Below are 23,863 nucleotides of genomic sequence, written 5' to 3'. Positions count from 1 at the left end.
CTGACCTGTGGGCTGGGTAGGTAATGGGGGTCATCTGTGAGCAGGTTGCTACGGAGATAATCAAATACCCGGTGGTGCTGCGAGGGGTTTTTAGTGTCAGTGGTCTCATGCTCTTTCCTGCCAAGACAATGTTCTCTCCTGAAAGCTAAATCAGAACAGGGCACAATCCATGTTGTGTCTACATAGGTCATTTTAGTTTCTATTTGAAGAAAATAAATTATTAGTTGCTATCAAAAAAGGATAAGAAAAAGACACTTGCAATCATATAATTAAAATGCAACAACATGATAGCAATCCAAATCTGATTATACTGATAATACATACCCTCAAACTTTCCAATGTTACCAAATGTTGCATACTGGCCAAGACACTGTTATACCAGCATGCATTACACAATGTATTTTTTTGTCAATTGTAGTTGAAGTCTACATTGCAAGAACTCATACAATCAACTTTTTGTATTTGTGGAGTGTTAACAATTGTGTTCAATATCCAAAAAAACATAAAATTATGTTTTTATCCACCTGACATGTCCAACATAAAGTACCTACTTAAAAAAATGCTTTGGTTTCCACCAAAGGTGCAGGCTAAAATGTAATGCAACTGTCACATCAAGCCAGCCCTCAGATGCTATTATAAGCAGGTATCTTACATTTCCTTTGACATAAAAAGTAAGATTGAATGGTATATTAAACACAATTGATAAAAAATGTCAATAAATGATGGACAAAGCTAATATGGACTGATAATTGATTGGTAGCTTTGTAAAAGATACATTTGTTTGTTGCTACAGATTGCACTAGAATCTTGTAACGCTGATGTGAAAATGGAAATACAGGGTAGTTTAAGGGCTTTTTAAAAGCTTCAAACTATTAACTTTGATGTGAATGTCTATCCTTCCACTTTCTTTTACTGTTGTGTCTGATACATTTTTTGTCTATTGAGGTAAATAACCAACCTTGAACTTTGGATTCAGTCAGTGGACACTAAAGCAGCCTATGTGGCACCAGCTGAGGTCAATCCTTTCTTTCCAATTCTTCACATAAGACAGGGATAAGCAACCGTGGGACAGGAGATGGCTGACGGTGTGCAGGTTTTCAGTCCAACCCACCACTATCCTGGAAGATGTCACTGGCACACATTCTCACAAACACAAGGAGCTAATCAGCGTAATCACCCGCTGTATACGGCACATGGTTTCTCATTGCTTCTTTAAAGCAATCCAACTTTGTTTCTCCCTCAAATAATGCTTGCGAGGTTGATTACAGTGTCTAATGACCTTGATAGTGTGATGAGTGGGCCTGTGTGCATTCATGGCTTTTAGCATACTGCTAGAATCTTAACACTGCATTTGACTTCCAGAGATGTGATCCCACCTTCACATATCCTCATTAGGAACCCTTTGCCGATCATTAGTGCCTTAAGTGCCTTTAATTGATAGTCATCTCTCACAGATGACTTTTCCATTATTTGCTGACTAGCACCTGCACTTGTTAGCCTGACAATTCCCGAGCTTTCACACCTTTAACCCCTGACTAGATTGCACAGTGATGCATCGACACACTGCTTATCATTCCTGGGAAATCTAGGCATCTTACCCTGTACTGCAAGGTAGCGCTGCAGGACGTAGCAAGTCATTTATTTTACTGCTCCAAAATCATTTCCCCATAAAGCAGAGTGTGATGCCTCTGATGGTGCGTAGCATTTTGAAGGTGAGTCAAATTAGGTAATATTTTGAGGTTCAGTCCCATCAACAGAGCACTGCAGAGTGAGTGACAGATGACACTTGGTGACAGCTACAGTCACAACCCTCATTACTTTTTTTTTCTCTTTCTCCCGTTTAACCTTTGCATCACCATGGCCATCTATCTGTCTCCTGCCGAACCATCATCTAGATCATCTGTTACTGTGGTTTCCATCCATCTTCCTCCATGCCTCTATACCACTGTCATCTAAATCAATGACATACAGTGTCAAACTACAATTCCCACACTCCATTCTTTCATATATAGTATAATAACGCAAAAAATACCTCATGGAAAATGTCTGCATCATGGAAACTCTATACAGATAACTGTCAAAATGATTCATTTGTTTAGATTGATCTGGAGTCAATGTATACACTGTATCCAAAAGAGTGTCCCCGACTAACGATTTACATAGTTGATTCTGATTGGTTAGATTTTGCTGCATGTCAAAAGCCTTTTTGTTCTCAGTGATGAACCACATAATTTAACACTTGTTTTTCTTTACAATTGGAGAAACAATGTATTCTATGAAAGGGCGTGATCTATCCTTTTCTCACTCTTCTCGTCTGCATTATGTTGACCTTATACAATATTACACATGCCAATTTACAATGCAGAAGGCTAATAGCTTAAAGTGAAAGGAAAGCAGCATAGCTAGGTACAACACTTTCATTATTTATCTAAATTGCACACAGAAACAAAGATGAGCATTAGACTAAAACTAGAATGAGGCCACGGAAACTGAAAATATTTGAAAGGCCTGCCAAGATGCTGCTTCTGCAATGAACACTCAAAATGGAATAGTCCATCTTAAACAGTTAAATGTGCAAACACACTCACAGCCTGTCTGTCTGCATATATGCATATTCAACCACCCCAACAGTCACAATCTACACATCTGTCGGACCACCGAGAAAGAAACAAATACTTCTTTGCATTTGAGTATTTGCTGAACTATCCTGATCATAATATTCATATATTCATATATATTTGTTTCTCTTGCATTATGGGGATTATGGGGACAATTGCCTACATGTAAGCACAATGTAACAAAGCTCTTACACTCAGGCAACAGAGTGTAAGAGTTTAGTTGAAGACATTTCTGAATATGTTTGTCTGTTGCAGAGCTGTTCACTTATCTGTTGTTGACACAATAAATGTGAATCTATTCTTTAATCGCTGTGTGCTACATCCCCAAGAAATATTCAAAATCTAGAAGATAAATGTCCATTTTTTTATCCGTTCACAAGTGAACGAGCAGACATCTTAGGGCTCTATTTCTCTGCAGCAGCAGGAATTTGGCAGCGAGTGTCTGACCTCCAGGCACGCTAACAGGCTAACGATACGCTAATGTGTCCCATTACACCCGATTTGCCAGGAGGGGATTCTTTTTGTTGAGCATCATGCTGCTGGTGGATTTCAGATGGGCACTGTATAATGATGCGCGCCTTTCTTCCTGGCTCATAAAAGATACAAGAAGTAGTCCTGCTGAGAGTCATTAGGAGGGCCATTTACGCTGTGCTTTTCTTATTCACACACTTTTTCTGTGGTCTTTGAAGAGAGCCACAAGGCTACGCAGGCATCCTGAAAATGAAACGTGAGCCGCCACCCGGGTGGAAAGTGCTTTGTGTGAAATGCTACTAAACAGATGTTCAGGTCTTTGCCCACTTTTACCAAAACCAGTGTTTGAAGTTAATGAATTCATAGTTAGCAAATAAATAAATAATGAAGGGACGGGGGGGGGGAATGAATGCAAAGGCGTTGATGAGAAGAAATATTGCATTTTAGCCTGCATTTGCAGAGCATGAAATACAAGTTAGCATGATAGGATGCAAGGTTGTGGTAAATCACTCACCACTTTCTGCCTCCTCTCTATGACCTTACTATTACTATTCCACGGACAAATTGAATCCAAGGCTAATTTGAATTGCACCACTGAATAACCTCTTATTTATTCATTGCTTTTCCCTCCCCTACATGCCATTTAATCTAATAATTCTTCTTTTCAGTACAGAAGCAGCTACAAACTGTGGACACTTGAGTTATTCTTTACTTCAAAGTACATGCTTCTAAAAGAAAAGAAAACGTAACGTGCACATGTTCCACATGATTATTGACTACTGGAGAATTCTGTTTTGCTTTAATTTTACATCGTATTGTGCCGTTTGGATCAATCTGTACTTAAGTGTCAGCTATACTACTTAGCTATTTGCCTTAAGTTATATTCTGGGCATCAGTAGAAGACACAACTGGGAAAAGATGTCAAATGGGTGACAAATTACTACACTAAGGGATACATTGTTACTTTGCCAGCTAAGTTTGGATTGTTGAGATGAAACAAAAATGACTTATTAATCAGTGTCAATGCTGTTATATATCCATGCATGTATAAATACAAGAAATTAGATAATGATAAGAAGACGTTGCGCTTAAGGCACTCTCCTTGTCCAAGTCATGACTTGTTTACTTTGTATGGTTGGAAGGTACTTTCAAATGTTTGATGGTTGTCTAATTTGTATAATATTTAAAAGCATGGTTATGATTTTTTCGTTTTTACCTGAGAAATATTGAAGCACGATAGAATGTCCTTTTTTTGGCATATAGTAATTGCTTTTTGAATGCCTATTTCCATTGATGCTATTCTTCGTATGGCCTTGCACCTGTACGTGATGGACTTTAAAATACCTCCCTGTAAGTGTTTTCAATCCGTACATTTAAAATTGACGGGGACTGATCAAAGCCTCCTCTGCAGTTCATGAATGTGGTATGAGTGGGTGTGACCTGCTGTGTAAAGGCGCTTTGAGTAGTCAGAAGATTACAAAAAGTCTTCAAAGTCCATATTAATAAGTGAAACAGACTAACTAGGCTTTAACCAACTATGACTGTTTGAAACATTTCAAATGTGTGTGTGTGTGTGTGTGTGTGTGTGTGTGTGTGTGTGTGCGTGTGCGTGTGCGTGTGTGAGAGCTGATATTTTGGACAAAACTCACTTCACATCCACGCACCCTATGATCAATGTTGATGATGAACTTGGGAGGAAATTTGAAGGGTTTTTCGATTAAACACTGTCAAAGAGCATGACAACCATGAAGTGATATGAGAAGCAGTTTAATATATACCCCCTTTGTTAATTGAGAAAAAAAAAACTAGAGTGAAGAGCAGTATCACTGCTCCTTTTTAATATGAACAAACTTTCCTCTGATTACATTCACAGATACTTTGATATCACGCTGGCAGAAATGTAATTGAAGGTCAGTTCCTGAGATTGGTAGGGTGATGTGGGATGAGCAAGAAGAGCAAGGTTTTACATTCATGAAAAAATATGTCTCCAAGTTCTAAAGTTTACATTGTACTGGATGTACATAATTTCCAATTAAGAGATGAGGAAAGAAGGACTTGTTGAATCACAAAAAGTTAATCATCTGTTGGCAAAATGCTTCAGTTTGGTTCCAGATCAAAATTCATAACAGAAAACAAAATTGGCTTCCATATTTTTCTGACCTAAAGTGAGCACACAGTTCCTCCATCGTTTGGGAAACTTAATCACAACACCCACATCCCAACAGCAAGACCTATTGATTACTAGATTCCCTGCAGCGCCATAGAGATTATGAAATTACTATCCTCTCTGGGAAACACTATATTGGACCATTCTGTATGTGCATCAACATTGACCTTTTGTATCAGAAGGGGCAAGGACAAAATGCACACCAGCACCTATAGGCACCGTGTTGCTGCTCAACATTCATGTGGCTTAATGCTAGGAGATGAGGTCAACTGGGTGGATCTGCAATCAGGAGTTCACTGATATAGCCTGAGGGAGTTTGTATCTCACAAATCCGTTCATACAAATGGGTTTCTACATCCATCCAATGCCTTTACAGCCCCCCCCCCCCCCCCCTTTTCCCGTTTGGGGTCACGTCATTGGGCGAGAGGCGGGGTTAAACCCTGGACTATATACTCCAGTCAATCGCAGGGCCGACATATAGAGACAGACAACCAGCCACACTCACATTCACACCTTCGGGCAATTTAGAACAACCTATTGACCTAACCAGCATGTCTTTGAAATTTGAAATAGAATGGCAAACAATGTAAAAAAAAAAAATTGCTCATGATGTACAAATACAGGAAAAGCCAAAAATGGTGCTGAGAGGCAACATTAAATATTCTGGTATGTCCTGTTGGGTAACAGAATACAACTTTTTGCCGACCATGTGTTTTAAAAGCAGGATAGGTAATTTCCTCCAGATACTTGGTTGGATGATTGGTTGAAATTGTCTTTATGTCCTGGCAGTAATTAAGATCCTATGTGTTCTGAAAAAGGAACAAAACAAATCTACCAACCCTCTCTTAAAGTGAAACTTTTATGCAGAGGTAAGACGAAGCAAATCCCTTGACAAAGTGCATAGTGCATACCTACTGTACCAAAAGATCATTTATTTGATTAAAAGGAAAAAAGCTTCTGTGTTGGGTAATCCTTATAATCCCATCATAAACCCTCATATAGCAAAAAGATACAGATGTTCTACTCAAGCAACATAAATGTATAAAAGGTACTGCAAAGACGTGCAAGTGTTCATAGTATTATATTAGGAACATGAAAAGATGAAACCTGAGCTGTTAATGAGACATCTTCACTGGGTACCTCTAAATCTGACAACAGCTTTGTATTGTTCAGTATATATACAATGTAATAGTTGCGACTCACCTTTGCATTGCTTCTTACCTGCTTTAATGATATCAGTCTGCATGAGCAACTGTTTTGTTTTTTACACATTGCATCAGCTCTATTATTATTCGGCTTTTGATTCTCAGCCCCGTCTAAATGCTCCAGCTAAGCGATCTGAGCACACTGTGCTGACAGACTCTCCGTCTATAAATGCAGATTTTCTCGAAGAGAGAATAAAGGTACATGTCTTCTTAGGCACAAGCATGCTCACAGGCACCCAGCTATACTGCTTGTCAACAGAATGACATGCTGTACTTTGAACTGAGGTGAGTATCTGTCTCCAGCAGTGACACGTTACCGGGAAGTGATGTGCAGCCTTTTAAGGTGCTGCGTATTATTCAGGTAGGGAAATCTTGAGGGTGGACTTTGGGGCTTAGGCCTCATGTTTCATCCTGTTTATTCAATAGATGAAAAACCCTATATTTGAAGCTATATCTAGTAATGTTCGACAATCTGAGTACTGATATTTGAGAAATCTTATCTTAGCCATGACAGCATCAGAAAACTGTTGAAATAAAAACAAATAAATTCAAGCAGACCACCATGATATGCTTCCTGCCACATGTCTATTTACTGTACAACCATCAACAATCGGGGAGCATTTTTGAAAAAGACACATCTGCTCTGCTCAAAGCTGTAATGAAGTTGATCGCAATTGAGCATCTGTTAATGCAAAGACAATGCTTCCTGTCACAGCTTCTTGCAGCCTGAGTCATCAAAGTAGTGACTGCATCCAAATGGTTTAAAGCATGGCCGTCATACACACAGGCCTTTGTACGGCAGTTAAAATATACACATAATGACAGTATGCATTTTGTTTTATTGCCATTAAGTCAGATTTAGGTGTTGTATTGCTTACATTGCAATAGGATAAAATTGTGATTTCTCCGCCCTGCTGCTTACTCTTGAGTTTGACTAAAACACCCACGTGTGGAAGGACATAATAGATGCACACACAGAGAGCAGATATGTTGAGAGCACGTTCTTGATGTTAGCATGAAAACATTGAAACGCCACAACATGTAACTAAGGGAAGCACCACTCCACCAGTAGGTTATTTATAAAAATCCAAAGTCACTTCATTTTAAACCAAATGTTTGGTGACACATTAAATTTTGCTATTTACTAAACTACAGAGTTCACAATTGTTTCAGTCATTGTTTCAGTCCACACACTCACACACACAAAGAAAGACCTTGTATTTTATATCACTTTCCAGCAAAGGACTGTGGCAAGAAACCCTCAGAAGTTATGAGCTGTCAGTCACAAAGCCACCCAGTCTATCTCGCACAGAGCAAACGCCATGCTGGACCTTTTTGATGTGTTAAGATTTTGTGGACACTCGTCCTTCTCTCCTTCAGTAGGCAATAAAGTTTGAAAGCCTTCTGCTGTCTTACTTGTATTTGCACAAAGTTACCCCCATGTGCCTCCCTCATTCCCTTTGGTCAACAGTTCACAATGTGGGGCGCTTAAGGTAAAAGTTTACCCTCCATTTGCTTGTCTGTTTAAACAGAATGAGCATAGGTTTAGATTATCAGCAGTTGTAAACACACTGGAGCACAACCTTCACCTCTGAGTCTCACTGTTGTCAGAACACTTGACAGTGCCCTGAGGACAATCCAAACTGGAGGCAGTATAAGCAAAAATGAGTTCATGCAACAAAGAATTAGGATCAGAGCCAGGCTGATTAATTGGCCAGCCGATAATAACAGCTGATATTAGCATATCAGGCGACTATCAGTGTCAGCTACTTTTGACGCACACACAGTATGCACCAATATTACTTAATGTAGTCAACATAAGAGTATGCTACTTATACGGATTACAGATGGAAGAAATATCAAAGATAGATATCAGCTGATATATTAGTATCAGAAAATACTAATATAATATATCAGTGTCCGACCCAAAAATCGCATGTCGGCCAGGCCCTTATTAAAATGAATAAACAAAGTTGTGCCCCATGATTTCAGTGGATTAATGGCACACAAACATTTTGAAAGCTATAAAGCTGTAAAATTGATCCACAAAAATGATCAGCTTAAACAAAGTGATTTTATTGTTTGTTTGTTTGTTTGTTTTTTGGGGGGGTGGGTTTAAAAAAAAAGGAAATATTGAAGGACAGCAAGTATGTGCAAAAATTCCTCCCTACCATTTCCTGTATCTTTTTTATTTTTTCTGTTGCACTCTCAGACAGATGCACAATCCAAACCAAGTTAAGGTGCTATATAACAACATGTCATTTTAACCCTGGAGTACTCTTCAGGACACTTAACAAAGCTTTTTTTTTTTCTTTCTCGGAAGCTTCCCTTTTTGACACACCGTGAACAACTTGGCTCAGCTTTTGACTGAACAAATTTGTGATGTTTCGTCAAGCCACTCATCTGCTACAGACCTCTACGTCTTATGTAAATGCTTCTGCTGAATATGATGGTGGATTTACTTTTCAATACAAATCTCCTTCAGCATTATAAAGTCTATTAGCCTCTACAAGGCTGACACTGAGTCCTTTTTTTATTCAAGAGCTGTGACACTTGAATCTTTTGCAGAAACATAAAGGGAAAACTAATGTTTTAGGCTTGAGATTTAGAAGACACGGAGAGGGAGAGATCACCATCTTTAAAAAAGCAAACGTGACATACAGCAGAGCGGTTCAAAAAGCCAGATGATGCAGAACGAGAACACGTGAGCTAATGAAAACCAGGCTTTTATTTTTGTCATGGGAGAAATTAGATGAAAGAAATAAAGCGTTTTAACAAACTCTACTGAGTGATTTTAGCCAGGACTTGTCCACAGGAAAATACAGTCTCACTTGAGTTAACAGTCCCACCATGAATAAGCCTGTGGCTGTCGTCACCACTTCTTTGGTGGAAAACAAGATAAAAGCCAGCCAGCGGTCAAATGCAATTGCACACATCACAAACAGTAGGCAAGTTATTTTACAAAACATGGAGCTAGTCTTTTACATCTAATTTTTCACTCAGTAGCTTCTCAGTGGGTCTTGCACACAGGGAATGGCTTCAAGGATCCAAAACAGAAGAGAGATGCCATTTTATGTGTCACGGTTGAGTGAAAAGCAGCTGCTGCGCTGAGTGTCTGGAGGTCATCTCAACTATCATGTGAGTGGAAAAGCCTTGTGTTATGTGTGAGCATGGCAGACCTGCTGGGCCTTTCACCAGAAGCGAAAAAGTGGGACTGCCTGAGAGCAAAACCAGAGTCCCTGAGATAAGGATCTGTCTGATGAATGTGGTACAGAGTCGCTCTGTTATGTTACTCGTGCATATGTCCTTCCGTTTTCGACTTTTGATTTAGAGGGCAATGTCAACATGCTAGGACTCAATGAACACCCGGATTCCTAAAGCTCAGCCAGAACTCTGATGGTCATTATGGAGAGTCACACTTGAAGCCCCTTATCGTCCAAAAGGGTATCCCATGGACTATGTCCTTATCCCCCTGCTGTACTATCTCTACTAGCTCCAATGTGTTCAGACAGCTCTAGCTTTATTTTCACGTTTGCTGAAGACACAGTCGTCATAGGCTTGATCAGCAAATAATGATGAGAAGGTGCACCTTGAAAAGATTGGAAGAACTATCATAATAATGTGATATCTCTTTCTGAAGATGAAGAATTTATAGATTAAAAGAGTAGATGAATGTTGCACCCATAAGAATGTTAGCACAGTCTTAATATGTTTGTGTATGGGATGAATAAAGCTCTGATACCTTGAAAGCTCTTGTACATTTAGGATCCTAACCCACAGATGCCCAGAACAGGGTCAACAGATTTACTTTAAAGGAATGTCAGCTGCTTTATTGCGGAATGATCGAGACTGCACGGGCAAAAGCTTCAATTTTATGAAGTTCACCAGAGGCTGTACTTAAAAATAATTAATACAGTGTATGATTTGATGAGTTCCACACCTCGGGGCAATTCCCCCACATAAGCTATATGAATCAATAAGCTGGGCCTGTGCCCTCGGAGTTCTCCATTCTGACTTCTTTAACTTTCAATCACTTCGACAAATTCAATGATTGTAAATGCCAAGATGGCAATTCTTTTCCAATTGCCTTACTAAAATAGACATTATATTGGGCCCATTTGCAGCTGCTTTTGCTGGCTAGGAGAAAGATAGAGAAAGAAGAAGAACTCCTTGAAATAAATGTCTTGCATTTCTGCAGTTGGTAATACAGTTTAACCTTGTATTTCAATTCCATGTGCATAATGATCATGAATCCTCCATTTGGTTAGCCTCTTTTTCACCTCTCTACGTTTTGACGAGTTTAGAAAACCTGACACCTGTAAGTAATTTAAATCTCATGGATGATGTCTATGACATATACATTCATGCAGAAACATTTCGAGTGTGTACAGTCAGAAAAGCAACAGCAGAGCCATACATAGTGCATCCTCCAACGCAAAGATGAGATGGCAGCACCCCGGACACTAAAGCAAGAATGGGGGCCAATTATGAAGCAACATGCAATCAAGGGGGTCCCTGACAGGCTGAGTGAGGTCTGATGAGCCACTGTGTCACTCTGGAGCTCCAGGGCTCTACAGCTAATCAACCACCAAGGAGGGGCTTGAGGGGCGCGATCACTCAAGCCCTCTATCACCACGCTGGGAGGAAGGCAATCACCAGCCCATTTCCATGTGCTGCTATTTCCCCCCCCACCCCCCAGCCCCCACCCCGATCTTCAACTCTCAAATCAAGGTGTACAGACGACCAGGGAAGCACTGGATGGAGGCAAAGGTGGGTGGTGGGTGCAATCAAATGAAGTGTGAAAAAAAAGAGAGACAGTAGAAAAAGTGAAAAGAACTTTCAGTCTCGCAAGCGGCCTATTCATGCTGTTTAATGTATTTAAATAACCATACTGGAAACATAGGTGGAACAGCCCAGTTGGCTTCCAACCAGCAGCTCGTAAGATCGTCTGATTGGGCTTGCAAATTGATATGTATGTCTTGTAATACAGTGGGTATTGGAGACGGGAGGGTTACAGGTCAAGCAAGGTGCAAGAAGGGAGTTCTAATTTAGCACTTTCAGGGGATTAACACAATGAGGATATGTTAGAAGGGTCTCATCTTCTGTCGGCTTAGAAAAGAGGAAGAGAAGTGAATGAAACCTAAACAAAAGCTTATCTTCCCCCCTTTTTTAAAAGAACATGCCTTCAAATAAATTGTAATTCCTTGTTTCAAGGTTGGGGAGATGGGTAATAGAAAAAGGAGACAGTACCCAGAACAGAGGAAGGCCATTTCTCATTGTGGCGATACGTGTTATTTGAAACAAAGATGAATGAAGTAATGTAAAAAAAAAGTCTGACAGCCCGACAGCTTTAAAGTGCTCAGACTTAACAGATACACCTCAGTATATAATTGAAGATAAAGCCTCCTCCTGCATTTGTTTTAAGTGTGACAATGGCTGAAGAGGCACTGATAGGCTCCACATGCACACACGCGCACATACACACAAACACACACACACACACACACACACCTACACTTACACACACACACACAGATACACACAAGGATCCTCGTGTAACAAACCCCTGCTGATCTTTTTTTGGTCTCCAAAAGGCCAGAGCATAGGGGGGGAGAGTTAATATCCTAGATTTTTGAAGTTGTCCCTCCAACTTGTATGGTTAAATGTCTGATTTCCCTACATGCTGGGTACAAGGGTGTAGTTGCACACCAAAGAGAAACCAATAATTCACACGTCTGTGCTGGATTCTATATTAAACCGACTTGGTCATCTAAAGAGGACCAAAAGACCAACTAGCTTTAAAATGGATTAATTAATAAATACAATAATCCAATTTTTGCAATCCTCTGGTGGAGACCAAAATGTTCTAAAGTGTTTGTACGACGCAATAGCAAATATAAAGCTTAAACAAACAACCTAAGATGTTTCCTTATTTTTGAGTCATTACATTTAATCAGTGTCTTTTTTTGTGTGCTGACTTCCGGTATAATTTCTGTCCCAATTATCAACAGTGATAACTACTGTGTACTCATGTATTTAGAAAGTTTCCCTGTCTTTATGCATTCCTTACATTCAATGTCTTTTGTTGTGTTATTTTTCCGAATTGAAAGGCTAGCATAGAAAAAAAGACAAAACAGATGACAGTAGAAACCGTGATGAATGACGCCTAAAAAGAAAACAAATATGACAAATATAAAAACTAATGGCTTTAAAACAAATAAAGTCATTAGTTAGTTTGTTCACTGCCATACAGGATCAGATTATTAACAAGAAGCTTCACATTTTCATTCAACCGTGACATGTTGTGGGCAGCGCTGAGCCTTATTTAAACTTGTTGAAAAGGATGATAATATAAGGTGACCTGGGAAAGGAAAGGAAATGTCCCTGTGCACTTTAATAAAAAAAAATATTTAGCCCCAAAACTGTCTCATTATGTTATTGCTATCTTTTTGTCCTCTGTATTGAAGCCTGTGTTCTCAGTATTGTACGGCAGCAATAGTCCTAACCACACTGAAAGTAATTACCACTCTGGTAGGCAGACCATCTATATGTGAACAGTGCAGAGGGAGGCTGAGCAGGACATTAACTGAGCATTAATTCTGTGATGCCAGTGTGACGCCAATTATTTTAAATGTGGTCAATGTTCTGAGGGTTATATATTTCTACAAGTAGCAATCAGGCTAACAAAAGGAGCTTCGTGTGAACGAAAAAAAAAGCCAAATGTGGAATTTTAAAAAGGCAATCAGGTTGTTTAAATGAGGGAAAGAGAGAGGAATACGATACTGGAAATAGGATGGGAATGAAAAATACGCAGAAATGTAACTCAAGGGGGATAATAGCTTCATCAAAGTCATAAATATCCTTTTTTAGAACCATGGAAAACCTGGTTCCTCTCCCTAACTAACAGTTTGTGACATTTCTAATTGACCTTTCAAGACATTTAGAATATTGACATTTCTAAACTGTGCTGCACTCTACATTTTCTTAATAGATTTGTAAGTCTAGACATGTAATTACAGTGAAGATCTCTTTTGCCTTGATTTGATTTCCAAAAGACTTTTTTTACATCCTCATTTTACCTAAAATAACACTGCCAACAAGGGCTGAAGCCAATTGCAAACACACATCACATCACATATTACTTCTAGAGATGTTAGACACATGTCTAAAATAATGTGAGTGGATATTGTTAATGTACTTTTAAAGACCCCCGATGATCTCTAATGTCGGCGTTTTATGTGTTTTTCTGTCTAAAATGGCAGGCAGGATGAACGCACATTGTTTGCTTTTCCTATGAAAATAATCAGCCTATAATACACTGCAGATGTCTCATTAAATTTGCATACGATTATTGCAGCGTTACTTCAGTTGATCCCTTTCATCAAACCAGATAATACTTGCTGATTGCAGATTATTTGGCGCGGGCAAATTTCATGGTATTATTTTCACTCTTAGTGAAAAAGCAATTAGGTGCATAGCTCGTAGGTTGCCTGGCGTTATGCAGAAATTATCCAGCTTTCACAGATTTAAGTCTCCTTTATTTCTCTGGACGTACGTGGTGTTGCATTTCCTTTTTCTTTCTTGAATTATTGCTTCTGAAGGTTTGACCTGTAAATTGTGATCAACAAGCACATTGAATGGTAAGGAGAGAAGAGAGAAAGTCAAGTGAGGAAAATGTAATTGAGACATTTCTGCAATAAGTGGTCACACAAATTCCAGAATGTTTACTTAGATAAACCCAATTAATGAGGAAAAAATATGCACTTTGATTTAGGTTAAAAGGCATTCAAATTAAGGTCTTGCAAATTCTTAAGACAAAGACCCTAGATCACAGAAACCAACGCATCAGAAAACAAGATTCAGGAAATGAAAAACAAACAGAAGCTTATTTTTATTATCTTTCAGTGATAGAGAATTTGATTTCGAAACTGCTGCTCCTTAAAACCTGATCACACAATATCATCTCCATCAATCTCTTTTCCTCTTTGCCAGCTACGTGAGCTGTCGTTACTATGACAGCCATCTCTCAACCTGCAGTCTAGTTCCACCTTTTCTGGCTTTACATAAAAGGCCCCTAATTCATACAAGCATCACTAATAGCTTGACTAAAATGTGCTGCCAGCCTCACACCGCCCACAATCTCCCCCTCTTCTTTTCCTCCTTCCCCTGTCAATGGTAATCTCTGTCTTGCTCCATATATCTGACACCGGTCCCATGCAGACAAGCTGTCTTCGGATGAGTCACCGGGGAGCGTTTTTTGCGGTTAACCATGCTGCTCTCTGGGGGCGACCTGGACAGTAGATCGGCAGCCGGTAAAAACATTCGCTGGAACAAGAGAGACCCTCCCAGATTGACTCGCCCGCACACGGCACGAGTGCTGAGTGGAATCTTCTGGGTATTGGCTCTGTTAACTAAATTGACATTGGCTTTCAACCTCTTTGCTATCCATCAGTGCAGGGATGAGCACAGGGGCAGGCGAGGTAACCCCGGAGTTGTAGCACTTCTTTCAGTCATCTTCACATTTGTTACCACCAGAATGAGGGGGGGACAAAAAGGAGGCACCTCTGTTTCCCACGCTGATATTTTTGGTGATAGCCATTCATTTGTAGCGGTTTTGGGCCTGAAGAGATTTGTCTTATCTGTTCCTTCTCTTCCCCTCTGGGGGGAAAATAGAGGGTGAGTGTTCTCTAGCATACTCTCTCACAGTTGATTAGTAACTCCTGCTCTCCCCCTTCGCTCCAGGGATTCTACGCCAGCCCCCCTTATGCATCTCCTTGTCATGCACATACAGTACTCACACTCCCTCTGTTCTTCTCTCTCTCTCTCTCACTCGCTTCTTTACCAAACACACATATCTCCCTACGGTCATGGTACGGCAATTTGAGAGAATCACACACCCAAGACCTGACATTTATAACAATGAGGCCTTGATTAAAAGGGCAGAGTGAAACAGTGTCACCCTCGATTCATTGTCCTTAGCCCAAGTTAAATAGGATTTAAACCTGTGCATTGCGCCTGATACCTTCACTGTCAATTCCTGATTGCTTTGGAGCCGCAAGAACTAAAGGTCTTGCTATTGTATTGCGTGTGCGTGCAAGTACGCAACGGAGATGTCAGAGGTGACCAAGTTTACACACAGCGTCTGGGAATAGATAAGGAGCACGCTATAGCGGGGAAGCTAATGCTGCTCCGGTGAATGCCATGGTGTTTGAAAGGCAGTGGGATGAAAAAAAGCTTGGTTTTATCTGGCTCGGGGCAACACACAAAAGGCAGCAGCGTTGCAACGTGTCAGGTTTTAAAATTGGGATCAAAAGGTTCAAGCTAATTAACAGGCTAAATAAGAGTCCCCTAGCTTCATCCATGTAACCACCCTCGCTCTTCCTCGCTCATTCTGTCCCTTTTTTTTTCTTTTTTTCGCTGCGGTACTTGCCTGTAGTGTGTGTGCGTGTGGACGGCTAAGACATACAGTGTGTCTGGAAAAAGTGAAGACAAATTGCACCCCGTACTGCGACATAAAAAATAATCACCAAATTACCTCCAACAAGATCCTTCTAATTAACTATTTGTGGTTCGACCCTGCAAGCTAAACGCCCCGTGATCAAGCTTTTCTTCTCTTACTGTTTTGATGTTATTTGACTTTTCCAGCAGAGCCCCGAGGAGGCCTGAGACGGGCGAGTCAAATGGAAAGGACAAGGGCACATAATAAAGACAAATGGCTAGAGCATGAAATTTGATTCATTGCCTTGCTACAGAAACATTTGCAGGGAAATAGCCAGCATTGACATGCCATGAATTTAAAAACTCTGTCAAATCAAAAAGAAGCACACGTCCCGCTGTAATGACATTGAGTCCCAAGGGACCCTTCATGCAGATTGTGGACCAAATCAATCAGGTGCTTGTTTCTGATGGACATTTCATTTTTTTCAAAGCTCTTTAAATGGTTCCTTCACCCAAATAAAAAAAAAAAAAAAAAAAAAAAACACAAACGTGTTTTGTAGATACCTTTTCAAATAACTATTTTCTCCAAGGTTTGAAATATTCATTGTCAGTGCAATGTATTTGAGCCATTTTCTTTTAGTCTCTAATATCTCAGTGGCATAACTGCTTACCAAACCCAAAGACATCATGGCTCAAGGCTTCTGATACACTTGAAGCTATATGAAGCAAACTCACTTGCTGCTGTATACATTTTAGTCATTAATTTGGGTTTTGCCTTCTATGTCAGTATCATTCTATAAATTGCATGAATTCTCCGAACGAGGTTTAATCTTCGGTCCTATTTGCAGGATTACCTAAACTACTGGTCAAATTTTCAACCATTGGGCTTAAAATCATTATTGTTACAGTATATGTTTTCATCAGGACTTCTTCCCACAAACTAGTCCTTGTGGAAAACTGTTTATTTCCAATATCCCTGAATTCCAAAAATTCTATTTACAGTACCTCCACTAACAAAGCACAAAAAAAAAATACTGTATCTTCATTTCCCAAAGAGTCAGACATAAAAACTACATGTATATACCTCCAAAAAGAAACAATGAGTAAAGTCATTTTATGATCCCAATACATTACCAAATACCTCCAAATGACAACATGAATTGTTGTCTGCAATGGACTATCAATATTAGCGACACAGTTCTGCCATTCTTCGATGAAAGGATGACTTTTTTTAGCCAGAAGGAACTCCACACCTTATTTATTTCAATATGCAGCTGAAGCATATGCTTGCAGCAGACCTTTCACTGTCGAAACACCCACTTTGTAGTACGATATGAAAACACCATCTGGTGTGTTAGCAGCAGCTAGGTTAAGCTAGCTGGGGCTCGATGGGGGCCCTGCTGTGTCACAGGATTATTTTACTGGTTGGTAGATCCGTTCTATTAGCCCCTGGTGGCTTGGATTATTGGATGATCATTATAATGTGTGACTGAACATGGAGCTAAGCACCTGCATTTCCTTGACACACTTAAGTCTAGTTAGTGTTAGTGATCACACACATTAGGAGCACACCTTGCGAGAGGTAAACACACATTTATTTAATGCGCTCTGACTCAGAAAGTGTTTAATACATTTTGAGTGGGTTTACTGTCTTAACCAGTAAAAATGGGCTCTGTGCTTGAGCAAGAAAACAAACTATTGGAGGCCTGGAGCACCTATTTGTCTGTGGAAGTTGAATGTTTCTTTCTAATGCTTCTGCACAGGATCACAGGCAAGCAAATACGACAGCACGTTCAGAGACGGGGCCCTCTGCTCAACAAAACGAACATCTGCCGTTTCTCATCAGCGAGATTGAAGCTAATGACGAGCCGTGAGTGTGCTGACAGAGCGAATGGAATTGGATTGTGTACAAGAGGCCCAGTGAGACCAGACATATGTTTTGGAAAATATCGTGGACGGAGAATGGATTTACAGTGTGTGTGTGTGTGAGTGAGCAGGAAATAGACCTGTGTTTTTCCTGCAGCAGTTCATTTCTCTGTCCATGTTTATACGAGAGGGGAGTGTGTAAGTGCAGGTAAAGCAACTGTTGTATCCCCCCTTCCTTCAGTCTCTGCATCCACTAACAGATAATGGAATTACACATCAAAGAAGCATCCCCCCTGTATCCAATTCTTCTGTGACCTCTACCAGCCTTTGTTCATATTCACCACGACAACTCCCCAACCCCTGAGCCTCCACTAGCAGCCTTCTCCCTGTGTCTTCTCTCTTGGTCTGGAGGGAGATTAAATTTAGATGAAAATGAAATATTCATTTGCACTCAGCAACTAATGGCCATCTTAATTTGATACAATTTCTGATGCAGCATTTCCTCCTCATTGTACTTTTTCATCACCAAAGACTTTTATAGATGTCCTCCTCTTCACTTAACTTTTTTTTTTTCCATCCATACTATCCTCTTGTGGGTAATTCTCAAAACAAGCAGCCTTTTGGGTTTGACTTTGTTAAAAGTAGAACTGCAAAGTACCATTACAGCCTTTTTTCGCAGCCTCTGAAATAAGTCTGAGTCATTTCATATGAGACATTTGCAAAGAAAAAATAATTTTGAGGAGGATCTTGTGAGTGGAGGATGCTCTCTCCATAGCTGGCTGGAAGAGTTAATCACATGAAAACTTCTCAGTTGCTCTCTCAGCTGCTGCTGCTGCTGCTGCTGCTGGTGTGGGGAGAAAGACAAGCCTCTGAAGTGGCTCTGTGTTTGCAGACTTTAAACAGAAGTGGTGACCAACCAACCCCATTTATCCCACTGAAGCTTATGAACAGTCCCACTGCATGCAGTTTTAAGTGCTGCACATTTTTCAGCTTACTTTTGAAGGTTCGGTGGCTGTTTAACACACAATAATTGTATCTGCAGTCATGGCCGCCTGAAGCTTTTTAGGGAGGCGAAATGGAGAAACGCGTATGAGCAGGTGTTGTCGGGGCAGTGTGGATAATAAGGAAATGAAATCAACAAGAAATCATGAGGGAGATTGATTAACTGGCACTGATTAAGTGCTTTAAGTATTAGGTAGATAAAGTAATTGATTATTCAATGAATCTCTGTCAGGCAGTGAATAACCTCAGAGAGAGGGAAAAGAGGCAACAAATGATGAATTAGTTTCATCAGTCTGCAGATGTAAGAGACGTGTATGATAATCTGTCATTAATGCATGCTTTATCAACATGGAGCACACTATAAATACATGTGATTACAGTTTTTAAATTGGGTAATCCCTATCTGATGCATGGAGGAGAAAGCAATGCATGCAGGGAAATTAATGAATTCTGCTGCAGAAAAAAAAGCACAAAAAACATCTACAGTCATCTGCTTCAAAATGTGTCTTGTTTCCATACAAAAATACAGGAAAAAATCCAATCCACATCCTCCAGCACTTTCCTCTTTATTATACCAACATTGCATTAGCAGCTGAGATGCTTTCTAGATGAGATGAGAGGTTGCAAAAACATGTCAGGAAGAGAGCGAGAAGAAAAAGACAAAATGCAGGCGGAGGGAGACTAAAGAGAAGCGCAGCGTGTAAGAGGACAAATACAGGAGGAGTACGCTTTTCTTCCCCTCCAACAAATAAAAGCTGCAGTATGAGACGGAGCGACCATCTGGCCTCAACTTGAAGCAAAGCACTGTAAAAAGCACTAAAATCAATGGCAACAACTCTACCTTGGATGCCCACCATTACCCAGATGGTGTACTTGGAGGAAGAGCTGCACAGGCCACCTAACCGAGAGCAGACACAGCACAGACAGAGAGCGAATATTACCGCCCACCTCTCTGTTTTTCACTGGGTTTGTTTGTGTTGGGAACCAGTGCTAAGCAGCGACGTCGGCCACAATGTGAGGACTAAAAGAGAGCCCTCTGTTGGTTTTAAGAACGGGGGCTGACACACACACACACACGCAAACCAAGTACCAAATGACACAAACAAGGAGAGCAGGAATGGGCGCCACTCTCTCAAAAAAAGCGCTCATCCTTAAATGAATCAACAGACTGTGTACAATACAAACATTATCTCATGAAGAATATAACATTATGTCTGCAATAACACATACAGAACACTATTCATACATATATAAAAATAAAAATAAAGAAATAATTATTTTGTATGATTTTATAATAGTATGATATATTTCTTGTTTTTTTCAGACAGGCCTGCTTTCAAGAAATCTAACTCAACGGATTATTTTAAACACATGCACGTTCTGCATAAACATTCAGCTTCAAAATATCATATGGACTTCCTGATATTTTTTTTATTGCTCTTCTCTTTTTTGGGGGGGGGGAATTGGGAGGAATTTCAGTACTGTCTCCTGCATATCCTTCTTCTCCGCTTGTCAAAATCCAACCTCAGAAAACAAAACAAGGAAACCAAACTGCTCCCGCATGGCAAGCCATGATAGATTCTAAAAAAAGCAATGGTGCGACTGTAGCACATTTCAAGGTACATTTGTCTCAGCACTTTGACATTTTTAAAAACAAAGCCTGTCAGGTCTATTTCAAGTCTTCATTTGAGCAGCTGCCACTGTAAAAAAAAAAAAAAAAAAAAAAAAAAGAAAGAAAGAAAGAAAAGAAGACGTCCTTTTGGCCAAACGATTTCAGTTCAGATCAGTAGAAATAGAGCTTTAAGGATTTATGCAATTCCTTAAGACGTCACCAAAGTCCATACACAGCAATGTCAGAGGAGTCATGGCTCCTCAGAGAGCAGCTGTCAATCACAGGGACGTTCAGGGCCTGCTGGACAGCTGCACATGATGCTCTGTTCTACTGTCTTTGACTTCATTCTGCGTCTTTCTGAGGAATATGTCTTTTTAAATTTATAAATAATCTAAAGGAGGATTGACATCAAAATTCAAGGTTACAGAGCTGAATCACTCTACTCCAGTCTGCAAATCTAATGACTTTAATTTGAATTAGTGTTGTTTTTCTACGACCACCCACAGAGCCTGACAGGAATTATGAATTAGAAAATCAGAGCAGGATGTTGGTGATTTGCAGACATGTCAAACAGGAGACAATTGCTTCGGAGCTGCGATTTACTTCTGTTAGACTACTGGAATATACAATATGCAATTTTTCCAACATCCATCCACTTTCACTTCTCATTATTTATACCTCCAAGACAAAACGCTGCCTGCCATTAAGGTTCACTCTCTCCCTCACTGCCTGCCTGTCTGTACTCCGACTGTTGTAGTGGGTATGTTAATGTGGGCCAATGCCATTTTGAGTAATTGTCCTGCATGGCACTCCGCCAAAATGTCAAAACCGATTTGCCTCGTGACAAAACCCTTATTGATCTTCATTCTGTTCTTGTCTCTTGGCGGCGCAAAATGTTTCATCACATCGCCAGGCTCCGAATGACAATTCTCACATTGTTTCTCCGTGAGTGATTGGAAAAGTGACAACGCTGCACAAATAGTGCTGCTGCTACTGCTGCTTTTTGTGTCTTACATGTACAAAAGATCACAAGGAAGGATGAAGAAAAATACGTCTGTTTCATTGAACTTTGTTTTGCTCAGAATGATGAGTTCAAGGCAGATGAGGTGAAACTTTCTTGTCTCAGAGAATAAAGTGCGTAAAAGTTTCTGTTATCTTATATGATACTGATTTTAATTTAGTCGTCTGTTCTTAAAAGCTAAAACTTATTTTTGGAATCGCCCTAAGCCTGATTTTGAATGGTGACTCAACAAGCTGGCTGCAGAAAATGGCACGGACAAAGCAGGGTGCATAGAGGTCACACTAACCCAAAATATGTCACTGAGTGGTCTCGTGGAGAAAGCATCCCCAATTTCATAGGCAATCGTTTTGAATAATGCACTGCTCCCTGGTTGCCCCTCGTTTAAGTAAAAGGGAAGCTCCACGCACGAGCCGGGGATTCTTCATTTACGCTCCAAAACTACCCGCGTTTAGGACCCGCACTGCATAAGGAGCAACTTTCAAGGTTACAATACAAACGTACGTGCATGTGTGTGTGTTTAAATTTTCATGCACACAACTTACCTATTCGAATAACATGCGGCATCCCGTAAGAGTACTGAATCCAAAAAAGACATGCAATCAGCAACGTCCAGTATTTCCAAATCGCGCTCCGGGGAGACAGCCAAGTGTTTCGCATGGTTGTAAAGTCTCAGGATCCACTTTTTAAAATTCCAAAGACGACTCAGAATTGCTCATCAAAACTGAATTCGACGGAGCATAAATGGATTTTGGTGCCTGCGACAAATGTGCGCTCATTGTACTTGATGCAACATTCTCTTTCTGGTGGTTTCCCCCCTCCTTTTTTTTCTTTAACTCACAAGTCCGAGAGTGGCTCGATAAGGATGAAGCCCCCCAGTCCTCTCACAGGCGGATCAGTGATACACCTGCGAACACAGGCTGCTACAATTAGCCTGCAGGAGTCTCTGTATCTCCACCTTCCGCCGATGCTATCTGTCTACTGGCGAGCACCACGGCAACAGCCGAGTCCGACTCCCGCACGGCTGCTGAGGAGGAGAACTGCGCCTGCGGAACTTTGGGTCGCCTCGAACGATACGAGACAAGCAGGGAAACGCGTTATACGACGTGTCCAAAATGCTTGTTGCAGTTTAACCACTCCAGTCAATGAAACCGTCCGTGCAACACAGAGGTACTTTGTAAGGGAAGCTCCGTGACGCTCCAGTTGCGCGCGGTGATGGCGCGAGGCTGGTTATTGAAGAAGGTCCAACATCTGCTCAGAAAGCCTCTTTGTTACTCAATGTTCATTTTTGAAATCTTTCAGTGTGTGCTGGGTGGAAAGGTAGTGCAGAAAGCGGAGCATCTGCGTGCGTCTGACGACCTTCGTTTCCCTCCACGGTGCCACTAGAGGCACGCGTCGTTACGCATACTTGACAAGTATGTCCAAGAAGTATTTTATGGAGGTGAGAGGGATCCGAGTGATGACCCGGTTATCTGCTTGTCCAGTTGTTGTAAACACGTGCATTTTGCTCTCTGTTTGTTCCTCCATATCCAATTGAATGAGATTAAGCATTTAGTGTTCTCAGGAATCTTACAGATGCAGAAATATTTCTTATTTACAGCACTGGCATGGAAATAGCTTTTTTTTTTTGTTCATAGCCTCTAGCAAAGAGAGATGGAAACCCCCACCAGCTGCCTGCAGGATTGTGAATGGGATGAATTATTTGCATGAGGGAAATAAGTGTCAGCTGGGGATTGGGCCATTGACAAAGCAGGCTTCTTATCGCTGTTATTTGAGACATTCTGTCTGTGTCAATGAGTGCATTAAAGCCCTGTAACTGCTCGCTGCCTATCTGTCTGTCCATTTTTCATGCCTTACACAGAGCCGTCAAATACAAGCTGCAGGTTACATACACAAGCTCATAGAAATTGGGCTGCTCATGTCTCCCTCAGCACTGCAGAGGAGGCTGAAAGAAGCAATTGAATTACCTGTTTATAGTGCAGATTTCAGCGCTTTATGCCTTAAACTGATACATTAAACTTACACTATTAAAAGGCTGAAATTAACTTTGAAAATATGAACAATGCAGCCTGCATGTGGGAACATTTCTGGTTAGATAGATAGATAGATAGATAGATAGATAGATAGATAGATAGATAGATAGATAGATAGATAGATAGATAGATAGAATAACAAGACACATTTGCATCCAAAAAAATGATTAAAGTGTATATTTATGATTTTATAGTTCTAATAGGTCAAAAAACTCAAATAATGCATTTTTTTGTTCCGAAAATTACCCTGTTACATCCCTTTGTGCTTAATAGAACAGTGTTGATGAGATAGTGCTGCGGCTCATTGGTTTTATTTTTCTGTTTGGAATGGGAGAGAGGAATAAACGGTGCATCAGGGGGCATGCACGCAGGAACAAGCCAGACTGACTGCCACTGCATATTCATGTCTCCCCGAGCAGATTTATCGCCTCTT

General features: G+C 40.4%; 1 protein-coding gene across 2 annotated transcripts in view; it reads right to left on the bottom strand.

Annotated features, from left to right (window-relative positions):
• grik3 (glutamate ionotropic receptor kainate type subunit 3) overlaps positions 1-23,204 on the bottom strand; it is a 99,083-nt gene extending 75,879 nt beyond the window's left edge. The window contains exon 1 of one of the 2 annotated variants that reach the window (XM_079343523.1): positions 21,943-23,204. In XM_079343523.1, coding sequence (XP_079199649.1) covers positions 21,943-22,057 — 115 coding nt within the window. In that variant the 5' untranslated portion in view covers positions 22,058-23,204. The other variant, XM_079343522.1, reaches the window with a different exon arrangement.
• Between the last annotated feature and the right edge of the window lie 659 nt (positions 23,205-23,863).

This window comes from Symphodus melops, assembly GCF_947650265.1.
Source record: "Symphodus melops genome assembly, chromosome: 5".
NCBI classification, from domain to species: Eukaryota; Metazoa; Chordata; class Actinopteri; order Labriformes; family Labridae; genus Symphodus; species Symphodus melops.
This window is presented reverse-complemented; position numbering and strand designations above follow the sequence as displayed.